The 22,058-nt window shown below is 37.3% G+C and overlaps 2 protein-coding genes across 2 annotated transcripts; one reads left to right on the forward strand and one right to left on the reverse strand.

Annotated features, from left to right (window-relative positions):
- Window positions 1-4,693: 4,693 nt before the first annotated feature.
- On the reverse strand, window positions 4,694-8,035 carry LOC110853072 (probable tyrosyl-DNA phosphodiesterase). Its single transcript, XM_022101301.2, has 10 exons — window positions 7,166-8,035; window positions 6,678-7,082; window positions 6,379-6,607; window positions 6,198-6,293; window positions 5,959-6,129; window positions 5,740-5,891; window positions 5,579-5,673; window positions 5,388-5,503; window positions 5,103-5,319; window positions 4,694-5,020 (listed from the first exon to the last, which is right to left on the reverse strand). The coding sequence occupies exons 1-10, from the start codon at window positions 7,350-7,352 to the stop codon at window positions 4,844-4,846; spliced, it is 1,845 nt and encodes a 614-aa protein (XP_021956993.1). The 5' UTR covers window positions 7,353-8,035; the 3' UTR covers window positions 4,694-4,843.
- An 800-nt stretch (window positions 8,036-8,835) lies between these two features.
- Window positions 8,836-10,499, forward strand: LOC110853424 (bacillopeptidase F). The gene is made up of 2 exons (XM_022101685.2): window positions 8,836-9,804; window positions 9,886-10,499. Exons 1-2 carry the CDS (start codon window positions 8,924-8,926, stop codon window positions 10,391-10,393), a joined length of 1,389 nt encoding a protein of 462 aa, XP_021957377.1. The 5' UTR covers window positions 8,836-8,923; the 3' UTR covers window positions 10,394-10,499.
- Window positions 10,500-22,058: the final 11,559 nt, after the last annotated feature.

Consider the following 22,058-nt stretch of genomic DNA (forward strand, 5'->3'; position numbering starts at 1 on the left):
AAAAGGGACGAGATTTTGAAGCTCATGTTTCTCCGAGAGCATCTTCTGCTCGTCTTTTTTAGTTACTACCTGCTTTATGTAGGGAGCTACAAGTAGTAAATATAAATATCTGGGATGGGATGGCACGATATTTAAGACGGGGTCGGATATCTGGATACACTCTAAAAAATTGTGTGGTAACAAGAAATTGTAATTTGTTACCGAGCTGGAATCAATTTTTGGGATACATTTTGGGCAATTGCTAATAACGAATCCGTGGAGTGGTTACACCAGAAATAAGTTGGTAACAAAATGTTTGCTGTGTTTAGCCATTCTACCGCGTTGGTAACGATTTGGTAACAAATTTCCCTGAAACTTGCATAAAAAACTTGCCAAATTTTTTACCGGACGGTGTCAAATTTGAGTTCACGATTCGGTGACAAATTTCAGTGGCTATAAATCCAATTTTGCTACCAACGTATTTTGACTGTAAATCCGGTGCCAATTTTGTTACCACATTATTTCGTGGGTACTGGTCGCCTGATTTCTTGCTGACGGTTGGAAGAAGAAGTTTGTTACTTGAGACGTATTCTTCTTTGTTCTCGGATTATGAGAAGATGAGGTTGGGATTTTGCTGCATGCAACTAGTGGCCTGGCCTGGTGGGTGTGATTCTTGGTGGCTTGGCTGTTTGTTACTATACGATATGGATGATTACAAGAATTGGAGGGAAAATACATGCGTAAGTTTGGTTGTTGGAGATGAAAAGGATGATGATGTGAGATACACATTGCTGCTGGAGAAGAGGAATTGATTACACAAGTCGATTGAGAGATTCTACTTTTTCGAGAAATTTAAGTGATTTAATTTGTTTATGAAATTATTCGAGATAGAGTTAAAATCTGGCATTGTTTAATATGGAATGGAACATCAGGTATATTGCATGCGGTGTTGAACCTTAGCAATGAATAAACTTTTAGTAAATGTCACTTTTTCGACACTTTATCTAGGCATCAGTAAAATTAAATAACTTAATATTAGCAAAAGTTGTGGGAAAATTAGATGAAAAAATATTTTTAAATATCCGATGGATACGTGTCACAAGTTAGTTTATCTAAATTAACAACTTGACAATAGCAGAACCTGAAGACATATTGTTATATTATCGCACAAATACAATTTTTGAACAAATATGACATTGCATAATTTGTCCAAAATTTTCTTATGTATAAAAATTTTGACAAAAATTAATAATTGTGAAAAATTTGTGGTAAAATTAAATGCAAATTTAAAAATCAAGCTATTAAAGATGTCTGCAAATACATTGATGCAAATTTTGACAATTTATTATGTACGCATTAATAAAATGAGTCTAACACACAATTTTTTATTTCATTCACTTGGTCTTTTACCAAAAAATCGTTAAAAATGCGTATTTTATCTGCATAATGGTCCACATTATTTACTCGAATCCCACACTTCTTGATCTCATGCCAGATAAGTGCACATATCCCAATTTGATTACAATTTCCAGGAAACGATCCCACCGTATGGACAATAACTTACCCAATTTTTCCCCGTAATGAGGCGCATCGTTTACTTACCTAAATACAAATACGTACACATAACTCGTACCCATGCATGACGACTACCTATTTATTGACCTACGAACAAAAGTGCGTATGTCATGCCGATGTGCTTTTACATGTCAAAATCAACCTTGATTTTTAACTTGGTAAAGTAAAAATAAAGAAAAAAATAAGACCAAGGATATTATTTTGAGACAAAAAGTGTAAAAAAAAAAGTAAGTCTTGATTGGAAACAATACATATTCCTCGCTCGTGTAATGTAAAATACATAATAAACGATCCCATCCCGTACCATGCGTCGAATGACTTTTAGACCTCGTTAATAAGAGAAGTATTAGTTTTAAATGTCTAATTTGCATATTTGCATACAATAAATTCACTAATATACGTACAATATGTAAAATAAAATTGGACATGGTTTAGGGATCTTGTTTGGTATATGTAAATATGTATATCCAAAAATGTGTCGAAGGGTGACAAAAAATGTCATGTTTTACGTTACAGGAATATTTTGTATTATTATGCGTAACATGGAAAACTTATCGTATTCGTGACATGATATACAGCTTTTACACAAAGTTTTGACTCCGTATTACACGAATACCAGTGGCTGCGGAAGCAGCCGTGGGGACAAAAGAGGGACAATGTCCCCACGGTTATTTGAAGTCCTTATCATCTCCCCACCTTATGTAAACCCCTCCCTCCCCCCCATCCTGAAATGTTAACGTCCCACATGTCCCCACGGCTTCCGCAGCCACTGAGCAACACACATACATATTATTCCATTTGGCATTCGGTTAATAAAAATGGTATTCCCTGCTCAGTCGGGTGTTTGAATTTGTGTAAAATTTGAATCTAAAATAACATACAAAGTTGACAATGAATATGTATTTTTGTTTTTACATGGACCAGACCAGACCAGAGTCGGGTTGGATTTTGTGTGTGTGTGCCGTCAACCTTTTCTTCATGCAGATGATGATGACGATGACGATGATGATAATAATGATGCGAAAGGGTTGAAATGAAAATAAAGTTTTTTCTCTCACAATGGATATTGGACAAGGAAGGAAACGTGCCTGACTGGTGGTTTGGCTCTGTAGTGTGCAGGGAGACTTGTTATTTAGGGAGAGGAAAGGGTTGAAAAATAAAAATGATGTGGAATTATGCATCTGGAAATATGCAGTAATGTGGTAACAAACTTGTCACCGGGTATGGTAGAAAACTGGTAACAATTATTGGGTAAAAAATTGCCAAGTTTTCTCCCAATCAATTTCTCAGTAGGATGATAAAGCTGAATCTGGTGGAAAATTTTGGGTAACAATTTATTACCAATTTTATGATTATCTACCAGAGACAAGATCACAAAATGGTTGGATCTTACACAATTTTTTTTATCAAAACAAAGAAGAAAAGGGTTGATTAATTTCATGTGAGACGACGACGAGCTCCTCCACGTGTAGGGTTGGTTTGGCATGGAAAGAGAGAAAGAACAAAGATTATTAAATGTAGGTTATAGCTCGTCTCGTCTCGGCGGATGGGATATTATTATTCTAGGAATGAATTATTTTTCGTGGTGGTGATGGGAGGGATGCAAATAATTGCATGTTGCTCATTGTTGTCTGTGCAAAAAAGAGGGTCTTTTTCGCACGAAAAATAGTACGTGCAAGTACCTACCTATTTACATCATGCAATGTTATCTCCTCGAAACGTGTGGGGGATGAATGATTGGATAATTTTTAATGAGGTGGATGTCAGTTTTTGACCTAGTTTGGAAGCATCCAAGTGTTTTACGGAATGAATGATATTATGTACACGAGGGCAGGTGGAAAAGGGTTGGATTTATGAATATTTAAGTGTGCGCAATGGATGATTTGGGGTAGATAGTAATAAATGCGGCCAATTTGCTGATTGAGTAAAAAGAAGTCATTATTAGTGTTTTTTGTATGTACATGCACAGTAATTTGTCGGGAATTGTATTGGTTTTTATTGGGAAGAAGTGTGTCTGTTGACTGTTGGGAAATTGAAATCCTTGAGGAGTGAGTGCCTTAATGAAGGCCAAGTGTACCTCGTTGTGCGTACGTAAGTACCTTCAAGTTTTTACTAACAAACAAATCAAGGATGGAGATGAAGGGGTAGAAGAAAGAAGTGGTGCTGGTTTTGGAGGCAGGGACCCTGCTGAGGTGACCGTGATAATAAACCTAAAGCGAGATGATGATGGTGTGGATTTGAAGAATGGTTCGTTAGACGAATGCTGACTGGACCTTGGAGATTTGGATGGATGGATGGAAGGAAGAGAAGGACAGGCTAATTTTAGGGCTAGGAAGGAAGTAAATCTGGACTTTTAGTGAGATGAGTGCATAAATAAACTAAACTTGTATGAATGATTTCATTTCATGTAATTTTTCATGAAATAAAAAACAACGCTCCTGAAACTGATTTGAAGTTGGAGTGGATCATGTCGGATTAGAAATGGGATCAAGAGAGCATAAAACTGTATGAAATATAGTCACAAGCTGCTGGCTTTTACCGGGTTGGATGGATGAATCCAAATCCAGGCATTATTTTATTACTAAATATGGAGTAGATTTCTGATTTATTTAGCAGGGTGAACAGCAGATGTAGTTTGGAAGCATGAAATTATTTACATGAGAATTCTTCTGCCCCGACGACGAACCCGACCCGACCCACCCAACGAGATCAATTGGAATAGAAATATTATGCTAATCACAATACGGCTAACTTTTGTGTCTGGCCGGGTGGGAAATAAGCCGGTTTTTACTACCCGGGTGTACCCAACCAACCAACAAGGATTCTTCTAATTCACCCTTATTTACAGTGTTGGAGAAGTGTAGACGAATCCAAATCATACAATCTCATTTTCCATGCAAGGGATGACTTTGGTATCGGGAATTGGGGAGTGAGACGAGATTTAGATTCTGTAATTCAAATTCACATCGGAAGCAAGGAAGCGAATCCCGAATCCCACGGGGTGGATGTGGATGTAGCATACTGTGCACTAATCCAGTCTAAATTAAACCTAATAAATCAGAGGAAGAAAGTTGGTATAATTTTAGAATGTGTACTTGGATGGATGGCGAGATTGGAATGGGACTGTTCTTTCTTCGAGTTGTATTTTATAGTTTAGTTTTATAGTTTAAGTTTCATTAAAATATTGTTTTGATTTTTTGTGAAATTCACAATTAATTGGTAGAACAGGTTCATAATAGTATAAGAAGATAAGGTACGCATGAATTTACGTGGTACGTAAAACCTTCGGCTAGCTTGAACTTTGTGAAATTAGAGCTTGCAAAATTTCAAAAAACCAGGGAGGATCATCCTTTCCATATTTTACGACGGGGATGTCGACATGGAGTGGAAATGGGGGCGGTGGTGGAGAAGAATTTGATCCTGATGATGAGGAATCTGTATCTATCCGGAAGTGATTTTGTGACACCTGATGGAAAACAAGATATATAGAAAACAATGAATGAACTATCTGTAAAATTAATGTTAAGTTAATGACATTGTATAGGTACCATAATTTGCGGAACGAATAACACCCCAGCCTCCCACGACATGACTGATAACCGATCTCTGGTTTTGTTTAACTTTCCCCACGCAGCTTTCGACAAGTTCGCACTCGTGAGGAGAAACCAGGCAAGTTTTCTGACCCCACTTTCTGGCGACATTCTAAAGTAGGACTTGATGTGTGGCACTGCTCTGGATCTTCCGGACCGATCGGCTTTCCATTGACTAAAATTGTTAATTATATTAATTACAATGTGTAGTTTTGTTTAAATGTGTTAGAAATTTAAAAGTACCATAAATACTTATCCAGCCAGGTCTGCTTCTTATGGGTGGAGGCCGAGTATGGAAGACATCCTCCGCCATGGAGTCCTTCAAAGCTAGCTTTGACGTTAGGATAACTTGGGTAAATCTGCAACCAGGAAGTTATGAAATTAAGAATTGATATGCATTTTTGGATTGCTAATTTTTTTTATTTTTTGCTAACCAAATGAATCGGACCCTTCTGTACGCGATCCTTTCCTGCAAATGCGGTACCCAATTCGCTTTCAACCCAATCGCCTAATCCTTTGCCTAGCGTGCCTACAATTGAAGTGTGTCAGAACATAATTCACTAATAATAAAGAGCTGACAATGTTGGTTAATTACCAATTGATGAACATTGTATAACCAACGGCCAGGAAGGATCAGTTTCTTCATCAACCACAGATTTTAGAACTTTTTCCATTTTACAGCTCCCCCACTGAAACCCTGACGTACCAGAATTTGCCGTCACAGGAGCAGACGCGATTAGGTAAACTCTAATAATTATTTCAATTATACTCTGAAAATCAAGATAATTATGATGACGGATAAATAAATAATTACTTTATCTCTGAACAATCGACCCCTTTGATTATATCGATCCACGCCCTGGTAGCTTGGACTGGATAAGTTGATAAATATTGGATCATGTCGGATCTAAATTTTGTTGAGGAATCGCCATCAGAAGAAGATGAAGAAACAGGCATCTTTGGACAACGTGGACTTATCCAGATTCTGATAAAAATTATACTCAAAATTATGACAAGCGCATGACGAATTGAAATATACAAATTCACAAGTACCCTTGGGTCCTATTTTCCCAGTCGGATTCGATCAAATTCGCAGTATAGATCAAGAACCGCATCGACAAATCGGTGTATTGGACAAGGCTCATTTTGCTATGTAAAAGGGAATTAGGAAATTAATGCACAGATTTTCGCAATGAATAAATATGAAGAAATTTGCATTTCTGATCAAACGCACGTGTGATGATGTCCAAACGGAAAGGGAGACTTGACCCCGAAAACTTTAACCCACGGATATGCCTCAGCTAAACCTTGCATATCTTTCGCCACGCCATCAAATATGATTCTGGTGGGTTTTTCTTGAAGTCCGGGTTGCCCGTGGACTTGTTCCATTAACCATTCTGGATCAATCATGAAATTGATGTGAGCGACGGCACTTATTTCGCCAAGAGATGGGTCGAACAAGTCTGTAAAAGGCGATATATTAATAAGATTTTGATAAAAATTGAAAAAATGTGAACAAGTTGATGTATACACCTTTAAAACTTGCTGATAAAACTGGGTCAGCTTCAGGCCGGATGGCGGCGACCTTGGTGAGGAAATAGTTGTAGGGGCGACTCTCCTCCCACCTGTCCAGAATGGATTTTCTTGATGTCGTAATCTTAACCGGCAACGATGACGGCGATGCTTTAGAACTTTGACCTTGCTCTTGTCTTGATTCTAAAAATTTTCTCTTCCTTTCCTCCCTAATATCGGAGAGGGATGATGACCACGAAGACGATGATAACGCCTTATCATCACTGGAGTTCGCCTTTTGCTTTGCATCTTTCAAAATTTGAATTTGTTCCAGTACCGTGGCACGCTCGACACCCGGCTTATCGAACCCGGTAGGGAGGCTGAAAAAATTTCCGGATTTGGACATTGCCGTATAAATTTTGTCAACTGAATGAAATGCAATCAGTATTATAAAAATTAACTAAACTTTTTCCATTTGTAAAGTATTCAATTATTGTTTTTTTACTTACGCAATGGGTGAAAAAATTCTGTCAAATGAGCAGGATTTCTGCGATAACACTTGTCGCCAAATTGACACACAGGAAGTTTTGGGGTGGTCGTCGTCGGTGGCGAATTCGGCGTCAAATCTACTACTGCTACCGGTTCTACCTCTTGTGACAATTTCAGCCTTTTACTTTCGTGACCGTTTTCCTCCATGATGAATTTATTTAACTAACTAACCAATTTATTTATCTCCGAATAATGTACCAACGGATTAAATTAATTTTAACAAGCAAAATTAAATATACTGAAAATTAAAATAACTGAATTTCAGTTATTTTACAGTAAATCATTGCCAACTTACAAATTACGTTGGATCCATACCTGTCTTACTGACATTCAAACCTTTACTCTTTCCAATTCCCACTAACGGAGTCTCACTTTCGCAAACTTTGTCTTCGTATGCCGTTAAAATTTATTTAGTTTCTGACAAAATCTGTGAAATATAAATGGAATTATCTAGCTTTACAATTTAAAAAAATCTAGTGAACATTGATTATGTGTAAAAAAAAAAAAAAAGTTGATAGTGAACTAAATTCAACAAATTCATATTTTTGAAGAAGAATGCGTGGATTCTGAGGACACAGTATTTACTAGTAGCTCTTGGAATGCACTAGTTATTGATCTTTATTTTATCATATTTTTGGTCATTTTATTATTATTCATAACTTCTATTAATTTTTATTTTACCCATACACAATTTTGCAAAAAAGAAGTATAAAAGCATGTCACCTGCGACCTTTCATAAATAATTTTCAAAACTGTCTTATTTTGTATTGTATTGTATATTTTTCTCAAATCATCGCATATATTGAGCAGTTCAACTACACTGTTCTATCTTCGGTGACAAATTATAAATAAATTCTGGATAATATTCAAAATAATAAATTAAGTATTCCGGAATTTTTAAGCTAAATTGATAAGATCCCTAAGTATACGGAGTGATTAACCTTTTGCATGTAGATTTATAAAAAACTGCATACAAATATTTGGTCTACCTTGGGAAATTTCTCTCTGAAATGTCTACATAACTTTCCAGCCTTGTACAGATAGTCCTTATGATGTATTTCAAAGTTATATAATCTCTCCCTTCCTCAAAAGATAGGGATTGCATTATTTTCTTATTTCATGCATATATAAATGTACACAATTTTTATTTTTCTGGTAACCACTTGACTCGGAGATCATCAATGGGACGAAATTTATTCAACCCGGGCTTATCATCAATCATTGCGTATTATTCAGTTGTCTTATTATCCAGACTAAATATTTACATTGGCAGCTTACCCAAACCCAACTACTCTGTAAATGCGACTGAATTGATTATTGATCATTTTACGGCCAACAACCTGTGTCGGAAATGCAACAAGATAATTGCAAAAAAAACATACATATGTCGCACTCGTATTACGCATTGTGCAAGGAATATGTGGAGCAGAATGTACATATTTGAATATTATCGCGAATTTTCAGGTTCAACGAAAGTCACGCATCGGAACAATGCTTATCATATTATCGTTTAATCATTAAGTTCACAGTGGAAAAATAATAGAAAAAATTAATGTAAAGTTCAAAAACTTTGATACGCAATGAGAACAAGACAATGAAATTTTTTGGTATAAAAAGCACCCAAACTTTGGAGTAGAGTATCATTCATCACTTCAAAGAAATATTAACCACAACTTCAAATAACAGAAACAAAAACTACGAAACACTTTCACTCGAAAATGAAGCTACTTCTGGTACTTGTACTCGTCGCATTGGCGCAAGGCCGACCTGAAAATGGCGACAAAATCGACTACCGTCTCCTCCGAGCAGCCAAACAAGCCGAAACTGCCGACATTTTCGTCACCTTTCAGGAAAGCACGGCTGAAACATTGCAAGCGATTGAGGACACCCGATTCGACACTCGAGAAGATCGACTTGACGCCATGAACTCTGCCCTCGTCCGCCTCGCAGGTCGTGTTCAGTCCAACGTCCTGTCCTATCTCCAGGGTCGATTCGAGTTCAAATCCCTGTGGATCACGAACCAGGTTTACGTCAAGGGAGCCACGATGGACTTGATCATGGTCCTCGCCTCCTTCAACGAAGTCAAGAGTTTGGAGTTGGAGGAAATCATTGAACTCGACACGATCGTCGAGGGGCCAATTTTACGTGGAAGACAAGATCCATCGGGCGAATGGGGCGTCAAGAAAATTCAGGCGGCCGAAGCTCGGGAACTTTTGGGATCCACGACTAAAGCGTCGCAAATCGTGGTGTCAACAATTGACACTGGAGCTCGACACACCCACGAAGCCTTGAGAGCCAACTGGTTAGGAGAATATGGATGGTTCGACCCCTACGATGCCAACGCGTTGCCCATGGACATCAACGGTCACGGTACTCACACGACCGGGACGATCTGTGGCGCTGGAGGGATCGGGGTCTACCCAGATGCTAAATGGACTTCCTGTCGCGGATGTGCAACTTCATCTTGTGCCCAGAACGCCCTTTTGGCATGCGCCCAATTCATCACGTGTCCAACGCGTCCCGACGGAAGTGCCCCAGACTGCAGCAAGGCTCCACATCTCGTTTCTAACAGTTGGGGAGGTGGTCGCGGTGCTACTTGGTGAGTCTAAATTCAATTAAATTTACTTTACTAATGCCCAGTTTTTTATGACTATCTATTTTCAACTTTTCAATCCATCAGGTTTGATGGTGCAATCGCTGCTTTCCACACGGCTAACATCATCCCACTTTTCTCCATCGGAAATTCTGGCCCATCCTGCAACACGGCCAACTCACCCGGAGATCGGAACGTGATTGGCGTGGGTTCAACTACGGTCACCGATGAGTTGTCTTCCTTCTCCTCCGTCGGCCCCACAACCGACGGAAGAATGAAGCCCGACATTTCTGCGCCAGGATCCAACGTCCTTTCCGCCTACAACACGGCTGACGATGCTTATCGAGCCCTCTCCGGGACGAGCATGGCCTGCCCCCACGCCGCCGGACTGACCTCTCTCCTCCTCGCCTACAACCCGAGCATCAGCTTTGGAAATGTGACGGCCCACATGCGGGGTGGGGTTGACCAGGACCTCGTCGACATGGGAAAGATCTGCAGCGGAGTTCCAGACAATCAGTTTCCCAACCATCATCACGGCGAAGGCAGGATCAACGCCTTCAAGTCTCTCCGACGACTTATCGATGCCTCCAAATAACTGATATCATTTTCACCCGTGTAAATTCAAGCTGTACATTTCTTGTATCATAACCATTTTCTACTTGATTTTCATCAAAAATAAATCATTTCTGCAATCCAATTCACATTTCATCAGTCGAATCAATTTTTTTAATAAATGATTTTGTAATATGTTCATATAATTTGTGGTCCAATTTTATTCCACGTTTTTTAAAAGTGAGTGGCAAGGTTGCCAACCATTCGACTCATTTATTGGATGCACCTACTTTCACCTGTTGTCCTACTACAAAGGTGTACACTTGGTTCCAATACGGGAAATGTACCCATTTATTAAAAGCAAAAACTGTGCGAATCTTAATTTTGGCACTCATTACGCATTCATTACCCCTCCTACACCTGCAATAATATAGCACAACCTTCTACCTAAGCCACATTTTTGGACGCCTTCAGCCCCCATTTGACGAATGACTATGAATGTCCAGCCCACATGAAATATATTCGAATATGCTTACTTACATAACATGTAATAAAAATAAAATTGAGCATATTCTTGTTTGTTATTCTTCAAATATTCGTCTCACATGCACCTTCGCCCAAATCCCCAGAATTTCAATATCCAACTTCTCGACATCTCATCGTCTCAACTTCCTCTGGTCAACTGGTAAGCGAAATCTTAATTTTACTTTACTGTATTAGAGGAAAGCGGATGTATGGCAATGGCAATATATAAGTAGACGACGAAGATCAAATTATTGATTTAAATCGTATCTTGATTCATTTGATTTGAAGTTAATTTTTCGTGGCAGGGTTCCTCCCTTTTGGTGACGTTGTCTGTCATCCGGTACAATGCCCGAAATATGCAAACATGCAAAAAAGGGTTGCAAAAACTTTTTGAAGTGGAAGCCGAGTACGAAAACAAGGAAGAAATGCTGGTGCAGGGGAGTTAACCGGCTGAAGTACCCAGGACTGAAGGAAGTCGTAAAACCTGATGCCCACGTTTGTGAAAGGTCAGAAAATATTTCGAGTTTATTATTTCAGTAAATTAAAGACGAAATTCATAAATAATTCAATTTTCTACAAACGTCCTACGAATTTGGGCAAAGGGTGCATGCATTTTTCCAATTTTTTTAACAACGCACGAATTTATTCCAATTGCTCAAGTTAAATCATCAAATACATATCATTATTTATAAAATTGTTGAAGCGACGTCTTCTCGACAAGGCTTTCCAAATTTTGGCCGTCATGGGTAGAAACTGAGCCAGTGCTTGTCTCCTGTATCCTCTTGCCTCTTAAATTGTTACAATTTTTGGTTATTTGGGGCATTTTCATAATTCATAAAATATCATTTATCAATAAAATTACAAGGTTTTCTTATCTAACGGTGTATCAAAAATATAGTAAAATCTATACGTAAATCCGTATTATCACAATTTATCACATCATAAAAACTGTGGATTTATATTACAGACTAATTTACGACTAGGTTTTAGCTAATCATGCAGAAAAGGAAAGTTAATTGCATTAAAAATCTAAATTAATATTTATTTATTAGCTCACCCTGCGTAGCATGAGAGCTATTGAATTCCTCTTGTCCGTCCGTCTGTCTGTCTGTCTGTTAGCGATATTTTTGCATCAATTGATGCTAATTAAAAATCCCCTTGTCCATTAATGAATCAATTAGTCGCACCGTTGGTATCTAGCAATTCGTAGCGCAAATGGTGCGATCCAATTCGGAAGATCGATCGTGAAAGGACTACAAAGGAATAAGTAGCACCGTTAGTATCGAACAAACGGTTTACTAAAATGGTGGTAAACAAACAGGAGTACTGATGGAAAACGCACCAAATGTGCAGAATAACTAACAGAAATAATTTCAAAAATTTGACACCAGGATTTCAAAAATTCAGGACAAAAATTTGAATTGTGTCAAAATTAGATGGTTATTTTGTCGCCTTATCCTACACTATTGGTGTAAAATTTTATGGTTGTAATATATATGCAGAATTATTCTGCACCAATGGTGCAAAATTGCTTAACACTTCTGTACTTATCTTGTCGGCTTATTCAGCACCTTTGGTACAAACTTATATCAACTCGTTATTGCAGGGTGAGCTACTTCTAACGTTACTACGGTTTATTTTTATGTCAAATAAATCTTAACCCCTCCCCTTATTTTTGAAAAAAGAAGAAAGTGTACTGCAGATTAATAAGTACTCATTTGTGGGGTGGGTAAAATGACGAGTCAAATCCTTTGAGTTGAGGTATTTTTCAAAATTAATGTAAACCAAAGAAAATGTGCAAACATATAAGCTATTCATTTATTGGCATCCGTCTTATGCATAAAATAAGTATATAAACGCTGTTAATTTTGTCTTACAAAAAATGATTTTATTAAAAACAAACCCATTCACATTTACTTAAAATTTTTCATAGTCTACTATTATCGCGATACTAGTTTGGAAAATAGTGTAAAATAATCTGCTTTAAATCACCGTCTCATATTGCCTCCCACTCTGCATCAGATCCTAGTTTCACCCTGCCTCTCTGAACTTCATCAATTGCCCTGTCTCACTTTCCTCCATCACTTAGCTCAAATTTCTCCATCAATTTATCTATTTCTCGATTCTGCTCGAGACTCTTTGGGGTACTTCCGTATTGTACGTAGTATTACTGATATCTACTATCATTTATCTACTAATTTTCGTGCATATGTATAATTTCAAAAGATCAAAATATGCAGCAACAACTATACAAGATTACAATTTATTATTTAGAATATGACAACTACTTGGCATACATAAACAAAGACCTCAATTGTTCAATTACGAAATAATTACGAAATAATTATGTAACCAATATTACTGCACTTTCATAAATAATAAATTTGAACACCATTGTATCAATTTGTGCAACGGATGATAGATCAAATCCAAGATACAAATGCAAACACCGCACCATTCACGTGACGATTATTTCCGTGTCCAGAAAATGAATTAGGGATTGCAAGCGTGCGTATTATATTTGCAAAATGAGCATTTGCTAAACAGTTTTTGACGCAGCTTGAAATCTAAGCCACGATTATGAAGTGAGGAACCACTTAATTAGAGTTCGCTTTCTTTTTCACAATGCATACATACATATCGATATCTCATCCTCATTAATTATGTAATGACTAGCGGCTGCATGAACCAAGTTGGTTCAGTTTGCAAAGCATATTCATACAAAATTTTGCATCCTGTCAATTGTGCTTACGAATACGATTAATCTATGCAACCCTTGTTTTGCTTTCATTTAACAGTCTATTTTCCCCGTACATATACTGATTTTGAAACAATCCTTTGGTGCACTCCAGAAAAATATTGTCATTTATTTATCCTCGATCCTGAACCAAATAAAGCAAAAGTGATTGACAAGCACGAAATGTAGGGATCGAAATGATAATCAGAATATTACTTGCAAATTGTACCTACATAACAAATAAAAAACGAATTCAAAGTATTTTTTATGCCCTGGAGTGAATGTTGCTTAACCTCCGATATTACAGAAAAACAATTAATTCTGGTAGGGTACTTCATAATTATGTAATCGCATTGTCGCACGTAATTGATAGACACAAGCTGCCTACTATTCCATCACTTGAACCCAGAGCCAACGCCATGCCATGATTCACTCTCACGCGATTCAAATTGATAGAATTTGCTCAGGCTAATGATATACAAGCAATTTATGTTTCTGAATGAATTTCAGTTCGTTTTGTCCAACATGTAAATAATTTTGGGGGTTGTAATCTAACACGAACTGTTTGAAGTAAGTATAAAATAATCCAGCCCCGATAATGGTTTTCTTATCCACCACGATCAAATTCATTATTTTTATATAACCACTTGCACTTGGGTGCTTTATCTATATCACAAAATTGGTTGCAGTTTTACGACTGAAAATATTGTTAAGCAGTTAAACAATGAGTTTATTAATTTCTTTCTCATGCGTCAATTTTAACAATTTTAACAAGTATGAATGACAGTTACATAATTTGCTAAAAACTGTTGCGTTCCGAGGATCAAATATATTTTTAACTATCTAATCTACAAAGCCTTACGTTATAATCTATTTAAACATATCGGTAGTATAACAGACCAGTAATAGTTTATCAAAAATCTAGTATAATCGTTAAGTGTTTATTCAGGTTATAAATAAAATACAGATGAAATTGACAAATCATCGCTTTGCCGGTTCTGCATTTTCTGGAGAAGGTACATTTGTATGGTAATCTTTTAGACATGTTGCGAATACATTTTCCCGAACTGCTGGATATTGGGAAGCACTGACTGGGTTATATTGTCCTGGTTTTTCTAAACTAAGGTGTCTATTGGGTAAGCGCTGGACTGCATCAGCGCAGTACCTTATGCGTCGTTCTTCTCTGCAGCATTCTTCAGTGTGGCACTTTCGAGATAAATAAATTTCACAGAATTGGTGCGCGGCCTCAGTACAGTTCCCCCGAAAGGGAACCGCAACTCCCCCAAATTCTGTGCAATCGTAGACAAATTGAGGTTCACATGAATGATCATTAGTGATGGCTGTGATTTCCTTGCCGCAGATGCTGCCTGGCCATCCAGATTTCCACTCTTTCGGGCAAATGCAAGCCTTAAAGAAAATTATTTTAATTTAAAGAGGTCAGGGGACATAAGTATCAGATGTGTACCTGTAGTTTGGAAATGTGCAGTATCCAGAAGAAGAATAGAAACCACGTAGAATTAGATATAACCATTCTCATGTTTGCGTTTTGAACAAAAGTATTAGTAACCCGTCTGTAATGCTTGATTGTTCGATATTTGAATAGTCTTATGTAATGGTATAAATCCTTAGTTCATTCAGTAATTAATACTATTTATGTTCTTTTTTTGCATCCAGTACTGTTATTTTTATAGTTTAAGTAGATCCTTATTTATGTTTTAATCAGTGTCGCCACTTATGACGGTTCATTCATGCCAATAATTTAGAGACTTGCAAGCAATCCATCAAGGCTGCTAAAAATTAGACGTCAAATTTAAAAAGGAATTCTGGTAGTGTACTTCATAATTCTGTAATCGCATTGGCGCGGATAGACACAAGCGGCATATTCTATCACATGAACCCAGAACCAACGCCATGCTTCATCCTCACGCGATTCAAATGTATAGAATCTGCTCAAGCTTCAAACATTATTGAATTTTACTGTGTCATTTGTAATTTACAAAAATTAATGTTTCTGAATGAATGCCAGTTCGTTCTGCACAACATGTAAAATTTCTGGGGGTTGATAATTTAACGATTGCTTGAACTGCTTGGATTATTAGATAATCCAGTATCCAGTCTCAATAATGGCGTTCATATGCACGCCATGATCAAGTTAACTATTAACCATTTGCATTTGGGTGTTTTATCTCACAAAAGTATTTAATTTGATGTGATTTTATTACTAGAAATATTAAACAATGTGTTTAATCTTTAAGCGTTTATTCAAGTTGCAGATATTTAGAATGCTGGTAGAATTTACAAATCATCCCGTTGACGGTGTTGCATTTTATAGAGAAAGTTTTAGGCACGCTTCGAACATATTTACTCGAACTGCTGAAAAGTAAGAATTTTTATCAAAAACGCAATAGCATGTGGATGTACCTATAAATCATACGTATCAAGCAATTATTTTGCATTTACAAACCGAAATTAAGTAGGAAAATTATCCTTTCTTTTCGTACACTCTTTGGGAATTTTCCGGATAATCCTTTAGGCAGGCTTCGAATACATTTTCTCGAACTGCTGGATATTGGGAAGGACTGACTGGGTTAGGTTGACCTCGTTTTCCTAAAGTCAGATGTCTATTTTGTAAAGTCTGGACCACATTAGTGCAGCGTCTTTTCCGTCGTTCTTCTTTACAGTATTCTTCAGTGCGGCATCCTTGACTTGAAAACATTTCACAGAATTCATGCCCAGATTCAGAACAGTTCTTCTCAACGGAAATCGTGGCAACTCCTCCAAGTTCTATGCAATCGTAGATAAATTGAGGTTCACATGAATTATCATTGTTGATAGCGGTGATTTCCTTGCCGCATATTCTGGCTGGTAATCCATACTTCCACTCCTTCGGGCAGATGCAAGCCTTAAAAAAAACTTTAATTTGAAGAGGTTAAAGCAGAAATGTTTAAGATGTACTTGTAATTTTGAAATATGCAGTATCCAGAAGAATAGAAACCACTTGGGATTAGATATAACCATTCTCACAATTGCGTTTTGAATTAATGTATTAGTAACACGTATGTTTCATCGTTTGACGTTTGAATTGACGGATGTGATTGTATAAATCCTAAAAATTTGGGCTACATTCATACAATAATCTTTCATTCAGTAATAAATATTATAATGTTCCTTTTCGCACCCAATCCTGTTATTTTTATTTAGGTTTATTTTTATTAGGTTTATTAGATCCTCGTGTCTATTGCTGTCGCCATTTTATGACAGTTCATCCAAGCCAAGAATTTAAAGACTTGCAAATCGTTCTCAAGCAATCCATCAATGCTGCTTGCTGCTGCTATTATGTAAACATGTCAAACTTCCAAAATTGAATATTGGGAAGCATAATAACAGCTTTTCTAAAGTCTAGTTATTGCATTCAGATTTAAGCCAATAATATTTAATAATATCATACGTAATATGTACACACAAAAATTATTAATATGACAGTAAAGTTCTTGATCAGTTAAAGAATGCCTACTGAAAGGAAAAATTAGTCAAAAACCCTATAAAAAATGTGTATGTACCTACACATCCGTAATATACGAATTTACATACGTATGGAGCAATTAATTTGCATTCACAAACTGGATAAATTTTGTGCTTTCGTTCCGTACACTCTTAGGGCATTTTCAGGATAATCCTTCAGGCAGGCTTCGAACACATTTTCGCGAACTGCTGGATATTGGGAAGGGCTGACGGGGTTAGGTTGGTCTGGTTTTCCTAAAGTTTGATGCCTGTACTTATAATTGACGAGGTCAATGCAGCCCCTTTTTCGCCGTTGGTCTTTGCAACATTCCTCAGTTCTACATGCTCGAGTGAAAATCATTTCGCAGAAATTGTGATTGGAACAGTCCATTCTCGGGGGAATTGTCCCAACTCCTCCCAGTTCCGTGCAGTTGTAAACAGCTTGGGGTTTACATGTCTTGTCGCCGTTGATGGCGGTGATTTCTTTGCCGCATATTTTTGCAGGCAATCCGTACTTCCATTCATTCGGACAAATGCAAGCCTTAAAGGAAATCGAAAGTAAATTCAAGTAGCTAAAATGTTTGATGGCGTTTACCTGTAGTATGCCAGTCTGTAGGATCCAGAAATACAGAAGCCAATTAGTTAAGATCATTCTCTAGCTGGATATGTGTCAAATAGGTTGTACGCAATTGAATTGTATGACTCGAAAATCGTTGAAGTTGATGACATGTGCATATTGCCATTCATTAAATATTATTTATTCCCTTTTTACACTTTTAACATAAAACATGCTATGTATCCGATCGATTTTGCTTTCAAGCGTCATGTCATACATAGAGGGGTCGTCCCGGGAAGTGGTGATGTGAAATTTGTCCCTAAAAATGGTCAAAGAATTCTAGAAGTCTCAAATTTTGGGATAATATGTTAGTTAAATACATCTGACGTAATATCTCCGCTAACAAAAGAGACTTTAATCCATTATCTACTTCGTATTTAATCTTTTTAGTCGCATCCGGCAATAATACTTTTTCGGAAGTCTTTGCAAATTCATTGTTAATTTTTTCCTACCGGAACCGAAATTTTCTTAAAATATCGACTGTTTCACAAAGCACATAGTATTACTTCTTACACAGAATCCAAAATGTTTTGATGAGGCGAAGATAAGGGACTTTTGGAGGGTTTTCATTTTTCAAAATAACTGCCATTTGATCACCATACATTTTGACGCCAACCAAATCGGAAATTTCTTGAGAAGTTTTTTAAAACATTTTAATTTCGCTTCGGTTTTCACTTTCAAGTGAAAATATATCTCTCTTGAGAGATATATTAGATGGTTTTTTCTCATGCTGCGGATTTAAGGTTAACATTTTCGGATTCTCCATACTTTTTTATGTCAGTCTTAATTTTTGTACGGCTAAACCCTTCTCTGTTAAAATGTGGTAAAGACTTCTTCGAGTCTTTCTCAGGGTTCGGAAAACCCCGGGGTTTTTGTAGAAAAACCCAACCCCGTGGGTTTTTTTCCGGGGTTTTTGGGGTTTTTGGGTTTTTGTGGGTTTTTGTGGGTTTTTGTAGATTCTGGGGCAGGTTGAACCAGAATTCGTAAAATTATATATTAGAGAAAAACTAATCTAATATACGAATTCAGCGTGCAATTTTAACCGTTATCATTGACTTGGACTGTTGCATCGAAAATTCGTGTTTAACATGTAAACCTGGAAATATTCCATAATATTTGGAAATTCAAGTCGCACAAGAAAATTCTGAAAACTTCATGATGAATCTGAAAATTTAATTATCATTGATCTAAGTTGTAGTTTAAGGGATTTTGTTTCAATCTGCCTCAAAATCCTACAAAAACCCCGCAAAAACCCCATTAAGCATTAGGGTTTTTCCGGAGATTTGATACCCCAAAAACCCACAAAAACCCCAAAAACCCCAACCCACAAAAACCCGGGGTGGCGAACCCTCTTTCTAACTCAAATTTTGGTGCTTACAAAAAATTCGTTTCCCGACTTCCTCGCTTTGAAGTTGCGTACGAAATTTGTTTTTCAAGCAAAGCTTATGAAATTTTGAGGGTACGTGGTTGAATATATTTTCAATATTATACGAAAAAATAAGATCTCTGAAACTATTGTTTATTACCCTGCTACTAATTACAAACTGATCACCACTTCCCGGGGCGACCCCTCTACATAATATCCGACCGAATTTAATTACTTTCTGCAACAATAAATCAATTTCATAGGTTTTATTGGGTCTTGGTTCTTGTTGCAACCACCGCCATCGCTATTTTTATGACTGTTCATTCAAGCCAAGAATTCAAGGACAACCCAGTCGCCATACTTTTTAAACCAACCCGACTCCCAATCAATAATGTCACATTTCCACAACTGACTATTGGGAAGCATAATAACATCAATGACCAATTTTTTGAGGAAGTGTTGAGGCGAGTCATTTTAACTGTATTACAATTCATTCAAGTTCGCATGAACAATTTATGAATATTATGAAACTAGGCTTCAGAACGAATATGAGGAGACAACTGCAGTCATAAAACTTAACGGGATGAAATTAAATCAAAATCAAGCAACAAAGTCCCTAATTCTCATGAAAATGTTCTGCCAACCATGGTTAAGAGGTTCCAACTGGCGTTCAACTGAAATTCCTCCTAACCCAAGCGACGGTCTCATGCTAAATTTTGACTTCAATGACATTAGATTGTTGGATTTTGATGAAGACACTACTTTCGAGATGGATTTAGCTGCAAAGATCATAGAGGTTTTTTTCAAATCATGAAATGTATATAGATAATTTAAGCATACTGTTATCAAATCCTGCCTGATAGGGGACCACCAAGTGCGCTGAAATGATGCTGGCTTGCACATTTAATTCAATTCAAGTGGATTGTTCTGAACTATTTAAGGATATCTACACAGAATCTGGCCCTGCATGTAGCTTTAATGCCATGCCCTCCAACTTATTGAGAAAGTATGCTTGCAATTTTACTCATAAACTATTCAGTATTATGAATTATATTACTTCATTAGGCAACAAACATTCATTACCATGCTTGAGAAAATGCAACGGAACATTAGTGGAGCAGAAAACGACACATGGAAAGCCTGGAACGTGAAGAAAAATTTCCAAACCAATATTACTCGAGGAGGCAAGAAGATAGGGATTCCAGAATTTCAAGAGCAGGAAGGGGAGTGGTTTGGCTTTGAATTCGTCATAAAATATCCTAAACGTGGAAAATATTGTCGCCAGTCTGACTCCAGCAACTATCGGGTACCGAAAAAACTGTCGAAAGTATCTTTAGTACATAACCAGTTACTAATTTGTAATTTTTTAAGATAACGGTAAATTTCCCCCTTGATGAGCCCAACTTGCGAGATCATGGAAGGGACATCCCTCCAGGTTATAAGGTGATTAATGTCATTAAACCAAGGGTTATAATGGCAGAGGAGGATTCGCGACCTGCGCCACCAGTGAGTTATTTTTAGTCAACTGTCTCTTAAGTACATAAACACGTTCAATACTAATTTACCCTTTTCAAAACAGGAAAAGAGGGGCTGCTATTTCGCTACCGAAAGAAAGCTTGCATTCTACAATAATTACACTGAAAGCAATTGTTGGAGGGAATGCACTGTCAATGCGACTTTAAAGAATTGTGGATGCAGCAGAGTGTACCATCCACGTGAATAAATTGAATATTTGTTTTTCTCATTCATATTAATGAATAACTTAACCATGAATTAATCTATTATGACACCGTTTCAGGGAATTCTGATAACAGGATCTGTTCGACACGAGATGATGAAATTTGTGCAAATGGCGTAGAATGTATGAACCTTAATTTTTATTTATAATATAATGTAAAAAAAACAATTGTGATTGACTAATTAGTTTTTACTGTTTCAGCCAATCGAAACGGCTCCAGAGATTGCAAATGTCTCCCAGGATGCAACGAGATAACGTATGAAATGACCACGACACTAGTTCCATACCCAGAAAATGAGGTTCCTGAGCTGGTTCAAGACTTTCTTAAAGGGTAAAAAATTTCGACCTGATTTTTGTCTCACTGCAAAGCACAATTCTAATTTTATGACTTATGATAGTGACGACACCCCAACATCACTTGTCATCACGTACATGCAAGCTGCCTCTGTCCTAGTGGTCACTTCAAAACATCGCTTCGACTGGTTTGAGCAACTTGGTAAGTAAAAAATAAAACCTATTTCTTGCTTTCACTTCTTGCTTTCTCTCATAAAAATGCATCCACATCTTTCACCATTAAGGATTGCATGGAGGAAATTGGGGATTAACGAGTGGCCTGGGACTCTTGGACCTTGGGAGACTAATTTTCTCCGTGATTTATGTTTTTGTCATCACTGGCATTGTTTCCTACGTGGCGAAATGTTGTTGGTGTTGGTCACGACCAGAAGAGAGTCATTCCAAAATGGCCGAGTTGTACATGACAGCGATGACACTCCCGATGGGTATCGCCATTCCTGACGCTGTTAGAGTAGGCCAACTAACCAAGTACCCGAAAATGCCACAAATTGTAAAGGATTACATGGAAGACTTTGCAAAATCAAAGCAACCGGAAGTGGAAGAAAGTGACGTTGATCACGAAAATGAGAATGGCATCGAAGTTATCACAGAGCAACCAACTTCATCCTCTCCCGAACGACCAAGCACTGCCCAAAGTGAATCAAAATCACGGAAATTAGTCCGACCCAAATCAGCAAAAGCTATCGCAAAGTCAAAATTGCCATATTGGACGGTGGGGAACTTTTTGGAGTGGTTTCCAATTCGATATGGCTTAAAAATTAAGCACAATTTGGCAGATGATTTTGATGATGATAAAACTGAGCAATGCTGCTGCACTTCTTGCTTTCCTCGCTGTAATGCTAAAGATGAGGTGATTGTCCCCCTTGCTGAA

This window comes from Folsomia candida, unplaced genomic scaffold, assembly GCF_002217175.1.
Source record: "Folsomia candida strain VU population unplaced genomic scaffold, ASM221717v1 Fcan01_Sc008, whole genome shotgun sequence".
Lineage (NCBI taxonomy): Eukaryota > Metazoa > Arthropoda > Collembola > Entomobryomorpha > Isotomidae > Folsomia > Folsomia candida.